The sequence below is a fragment of the Suricata suricatta genome, chromosome 12 (assembly GCF_006229205.1).
Source record: "Suricata suricatta isolate VVHF042 chromosome 12, meerkat_22Aug2017_6uvM2_HiC, whole genome shotgun sequence".
In the NCBI taxonomy this organism is placed as follows: Eukaryota; Metazoa; Chordata; class Mammalia; order Carnivora; family Herpestidae; genus Suricata; species Suricata suricatta.
Window position 1 is genome coordinate 104934437 of NC_043711.1, and position 5682 is coordinate 104940118.

A 5682-nucleotide genomic window follows, 5' to 3' on the forward strand; every position below is an offset into this window, starting at 1 on the left:
CTGTGGGGAGGGGGGAGGCCGGTGTGAGCGAGGGGGGCCGGGGCCCTGCTGCTCCGCCGCCCCGGAGGGATGCAGGCTGGCGACAGCCCCGGCCAGACGGTAGACGCTCTGAGACGGGAGCACTGGACCCGGAGTCAACCAGGACCCGGCCTGAGTCTCTCCCGGGGAGGCCGAGGCCACATCCTGTCTAGAAAGCTGCTGCTTTTCCAGGACACGATTTGAGTTTCCTCTCCCTGCCCCGTCCCTCTCTTCCATCTGTCTCCTGGGTGCCAGGAACCATGCACACAGGGGGTGCCCCTGCCCTCCTGGAGCCCGCTGTCCAGCGTGCGGCGGGGTCTCCTGCCCTGCCGCCCACCCGGCCCGGGATCCCAAGCCCCACCTTCCTGGCACGGGGTGGGGTGGGGGCGCTTAGGACCTGCCCCAGGCTGCCACGCTTTGCAAGAACAGACGGCACACACCAGGGCGGCGGCCCGACGTGACGGGGGTGAGCTGCAGACGCTCTGCGGGGGCGCCTCCCTGCGGCATCAGGGACACACTCACGCCAGGTGCTGGTCGCTGTGTACCTGAGGTTCATTCCCATGTGACAGAGGGTCTGTTGCGTTATTGGCGACCCTGACCTACCCCTTTGGGCTGCACGGAGCTCCCCGCCTCCCGTGCCGTTGCCCTCGCCACCCAGCTGCTCCCCCAGAGCTGGTGCCCGTCCCGCCATCAGTGAAAGGTAGGCGTCTGCTGCCCTGTGCTTGGGCCGTCACCCCCGTTCTGGATCCTTCCCGCAGAAACACTCCTGCCTTCGGGGCGCCTGGCGGCTCCGTCGGTTGAGCACCCGACTTCAGCTCAGGTCATGATCTCACGGTTCGCGAGTTCGAGCCCCGCGTCAGGCTCACTGCTTCAGATCCTCTGTACCCCTTTCTCTGCCCCTCCCCCACTGGCACTCCCCGCGCAAGAAAGAAACACTCCCGCCAGGGCACAAAGGTGCCAATGCCAGGACTCGAACGTCATGGCCGGGTTTCAGGGGCACTCACGAGGCGGCACCGGAGCTCGCCCGCACCTCCCACGAGCGTCCCCACAGTCACCTGTGTGCCTTGCAAGAAGAGAGGCCTCGGGCGGCGGCACTGCCCCCCGCCTGCATGCCTCCCCCACAGGTGTGCCCTCCCCACAGGTGGAGCTTGACGCCGTGTGTGTGTGTGCGTGTGTGTGTGCGTGTGCACGCCCACGTGTGGGTAGAAAACAGCCCAGGAAGCTCAGGAGCCGTCCGTCTGTCCTGGCAGTGCAAGGGAAAACTCTGGAACCCGGACTAAGGAATGAGTTCTTTTTCAGTGAACGTAAATTAAAATTAAGAACAAGAGGGTAAAAAAGGACCTAGAAAAAAATGGAAAACGCTTGCTCGTGTATACTCCCCCCTCAGCAGGCCGTGCGTACGCACGGGCACCGCGCTCAGAGCCGCCGAGGGGCCGGAGGCCCCGTGGGGACGGAACGGCCCCCCTCAGCCCAGCGCACCTCGGGCACGGCCCCGGCAGACCGTCCCTCCTCGCTGCCGGCACAAGCGGCCCGGCCTGGCCGCTCTCCGGGCCCTCGCTCGCCGGAGGCCTCCGCTGGCCGCATTTTAATTTTCTTTTCTGGCTTGTTCTTTTCAAAGAAGTTAAACTTCACAGCCCGCTGGCCGCGGCCACTCCAGGCTCCGCATGCGTCTGCTTCGAGCCAAGAGCCCGGGCGCCGGGGCCGAGCCCGGGCGGCAGGGAGAGGGGCCGGCAGCTCGGCCGGGAGGGGTGAGGCCAGCGCACAGCGGGAAAACACTTTTGGAAGTGAGTGATGGGCTCAACCCTCGCAAAAAGCGGTACAGCAAGAGTGGGGGGGGGTGGCCCGACTTTCAGTGGGTCCCTCACGCCCCTCTCGGGAAGGGACACCGGGCAGACGCTTAGCCTGATACAGTGCGTGTCCCTTGCTGACCAAGGGCAAGCCGTGCCGGGGACGAGCCCGTGAGGCGGGCCACGCGGGAAGGAAAGCCGGGGGCCCCGCTCAGTACCGGCCCCTCCCTGGAGCTGGCGCCCTCGCCCCTCTGGCCTTGACTGCTGGGCTCTGACGTTCGGGTGGAGGGCTGGGGGGGGCTCTCAAGCCCCCGGCCACACAAGCAGGCACGCAGGGGTGTCCAGAGCCACCCTGACTCTCCCCTCGCGGTCCACACTGACGGATGCCACAGGGAAGAGGTGTGAGTCAGTGACTAAGGACGCACTCGGGAGGCAAAGGGCAGAAAAGATACCAATTCCTGTTGGGGCTGGGGGTGGGGGGTGGGAACGCACGCTGGTGATTGTCACATGCCTGTGTTGTTGGTGACAAGCTTCTAGAACCTTTGTAATCATTCAGAGGAAGGTAGACAATTCTCTCGGGGGGCGTCGGTGCCGGCCACTCATGAGGGAGAGCGAGGCACAGAGCAGGGGCAAGTCTGGGGGGACCGGCCCAGCCCCGCCACGGCTGCCTCGGGGACCGGGCTTTGGTCCAGCACTCTCTGAGAATCTCCGAGTTTCCGCACAGCCTGGCCCCGCTGGTGGGGCCACCCTCCCTGAGTGCCAGGCAGGAGCCCAGAAACAAGTCAGAGCCAGCCCTGGGGAGCCGGGGGCGGGGCGCTCGAGGGCCCCCCCCCCCGCCCCCCGCCAGCAAGCCCCTCCGGGCGTGCCCCACACTCAGACCTGCTTGGCCTGCCCTCAGCCATGACCAGGTGCCCACCCTCTGGAGCCCGGCCGCCTCAGGGGTAAGAGGAAGGGGTCTTCACCCTACGGAGTGTCGCTGAAGCTTATTACTCCTTGTGCCCTGCCCAGAGCTGGCTGAGGCCCGTCCAAGCGCGCACCTAGAGTAGTCTCTACAACACAGCACGGGGACGGGGTGCACAGGGGCCTGGGCCAGACGACCCGAGGTGGCCTCAACGGGTCCCAGGGAGCGGAGAGCACACAGGAGCCCGAGGCAGACAGGCCTCAGAACCCAGGCCCTGCTGAGGGCTGCTGGGGGCTCTGAGCCCCGGGGTCCTCATGGGGCTGTCGTGAAGGTGAGTGCCTCAGTGTCTCAGAGGGCCTGTGCCTCTGACCCGCATATCAGGAATCTTCTGCTGGGTGGTGGCCCGGGAGGGGTGCCCAGCCTGCTCTTCCTGTTTACCAGTGTGTTCCCTGACGCACTCCGCCACCCCCGGGAGAGAAGCGATGGAGCAGAGAGGGGCCGGCCTGCTCCTTGGGAGTTGGGGGGCAGTCCCCCAGGACACCCCTGCTTTAGCCTCAGTTTCCCCATCCGTGAGGGCCACACCGGATGCCAAGCCAGCGCTGCACATGTCGGGTGGGGGGAGCATGATCACAGGGGCAGAAATACAAGTGAGCGAGTGATATGGATTCTGAGGTCTCGCCGCCTCCTTCCAGGAGACACAGTGTGGGCGCAGGGGCGCTGGGGGCCCGCAGACCCCCGGCCTCCAGCCTGGAGCAGGGAGAGAAAAACAGTGGTTTCCCCCAAACTGTCGTTGCTGCCTCCTGCCTGCCTGGTCTGGGGCCTGGAGGGCCGGGCGCCTCCACAGCCCGGCTTAGGGGTTCCAGGGGAGGCCTCGGCCGCTGAGCACCAGGCAGCTCAGACCCGCAACCACGGCTGCCAGGGAGAGCCCCCCACCCGCCTCCCATGCGCAGCCACCACAGGGCGAAGACCAGCGTCGGCCCAGAAGGCCCGGCGTCCCCAGAGGCAGCCAGGCCTGGACCTCGGACCCGGGGGCCTCCGTGGCCTCTCGGACTTCACGCGCACAAAGGTGGGCCCTGCCCGGCACAGAATGCCTCCAACATCCGAGCCTGCGGGGAGAGGAAGTGCGTGCGGACCTTCCCGCGGCCTCGGGGCGCTCCTCCGCGCGCCCCGGCCGCACACCCGGAAGCACCGAAAGTGAAAACAAGCTTCGAGCTCGGAACCACCCCAGGCCGGGTCTCGGGGAGAACCTGTTCCCCAAGCGCGGGCGCCCAAGGCCCCTCCTGCGTTGGGTTTCAACGTCCTGCCCCAGAGCAGCCACCTTGCCCTCGGAACCCCACGCCCCCGCCCAGTCACCAGGAGGCCCCCGGCCCGGGCGGCACTCACCAGGCGCTTCTGCGGGCGCACGAGCGGCCGGTTGACCCCGTTCATCTTGTGGTAGAGGCCGCAGGCGTTGCACAGATAGTGGCCGGTGCCATCCCGGCGCCACAGCGGCGTGGACAGGGCCCCGCAGTTGACGCACTCACGACCCTCGCCCGGGAGCTCTTCCAGGAAGTCTGGCACTGCGGGGACAGGCAGCTGGTGGCCCCCGGAGCCCGGCGCCCGCGGCGCGCTCCCTTTCTGGGTATGCGCACCCTGCTTTCATCGAACCTTTATTTTATCTAATTTTACTTTAAAGCTTAACTTCACATATTGTAAAGTTTGTGCCGTATTTAGAGAAAAGCAGGTTGGGGCTGCCTTGCAGGGTGGGGGCAGGTAAATAAGTCAGACCCCCGGGAGGGGGACAACGGGACTGTTCCCCTTAGAACCGAGGTGTCACTTTGATCCCCTGGAGAGGCGGGATCGTCAGCACTGGTGGAGGGAGGTGGCCCCAGGGCCTGCACCTCTGCAAAATAAGACGTTCAGAAAGGGCAGTGGTGGCAGGGCTTGGGGACGCTGTCACCCCACAGTGCGGGCCTTTCCTGTGGGCTCTTCGGTGGGGCCGGGAGGCCGGCACAGCTGGGCCCCCGCCGCCACTCTGGTCGGTAGGGCAGAGGCAGAGGTCCCCGGCTCCCTCCCCGGCCCCGGGTGCCCTGTGGGGACAGGGTGGGGATCAGTCCCGCCGGCAGCCCTGGACGCAGGCGGAGGGGAACGAGCCGGGGCCCAGGGCGCTGCAGGGGTGGGGGTGGCTGGGGTCCTGCGAGGTGGCACCAGCGAAGGGCGGGGAGGGGCTCCCCGCCTGCGGCAAACACGGGCAAACACGGGCGAGGCCCTGGGCTTCTGGAAAGTGTCAGTGGTGCCGGCTACTCCGAACCAGGTGAAGCTGAATCTCCACCTTGGGGGCCTGGAATCCCATTATCCAAATTTACACCCCAGGGGAGCCTCTGAAGCCAGGTCTCAGATTTCCAGGTCTCAGATTAGAATATGTAAACATTCTAGAACCCAGAGGAGCAAGCGGCTTACTGAAATAGCCCGGTATTCTGGATTTTATAAAACCCACTTAAAGAAAACCCCACTTAGAAACTTCTCGCAAGAGCGTCAGGGATGGGCTCAGCTGGCACGACCCAGAGGGTTGGGTTCAGAGGAGTGGAAGGTGGAAGAACTTTCTTCTTCGTGTGTAAGAGCCCAGGACGGCCGTTTTCCTCTCCGGGTGGGTGGCATTCTGGCAGACCTTGTATTCTGCCCGCATTTACCGTCCCCGCAGCTCTGGGCTCAGCGGGGGAGCCTTGGCAGAATGCGGGATTGCACCCCGGTAGGCCCACACCCAGCACCCAGGGTCACACTCACCGAAGGCGGCTCTGCGGCCCGGGAGGCCAGCCGGGCGGCCCTGGACGTGCAGGACGCTGCCTTCGAAGGGTCCGGAGGTCCAGGACGGGGCCACCTCGGCGGTGCTCACGTAGGCGGGGTACGCGGCGGGGTAGGACGCGCCCACCGGCCGTCCCAGCGGGGTCGGATACTGCTCGCGCGCCAGCAGCGCGCCCTGGAAGGCGCCGCCGTCCC

The 5682-nt window shown here is 66.2% G+C and overlaps 1 protein-coding gene across 1 annotated transcript in view; it reads right to left on the reverse strand.

Annotated features, from left to right (window-relative positions):
• The window catches only part of GATA5 (GATA binding protein 5), a gene marked incomplete at its 5' end in the record, with an annotated part of 8165 nt that extends 2485 nt beyond the window's left edge, over positions 1–5680 (reverse strand). The window contains 2 exons of the mRNA XM_029917994.1: positions 4060–4265; positions 5470–5680. Coding sequence (XP_029773854.1) covers positions 4060–4265; positions 5470–5680 — 417 coding nt within the window. The remainder of the gene's footprint in view (positions 1–4059; positions 4266–5469) is intronic.
• Positions 5681–5682: the final 2 nt, after the last annotated feature.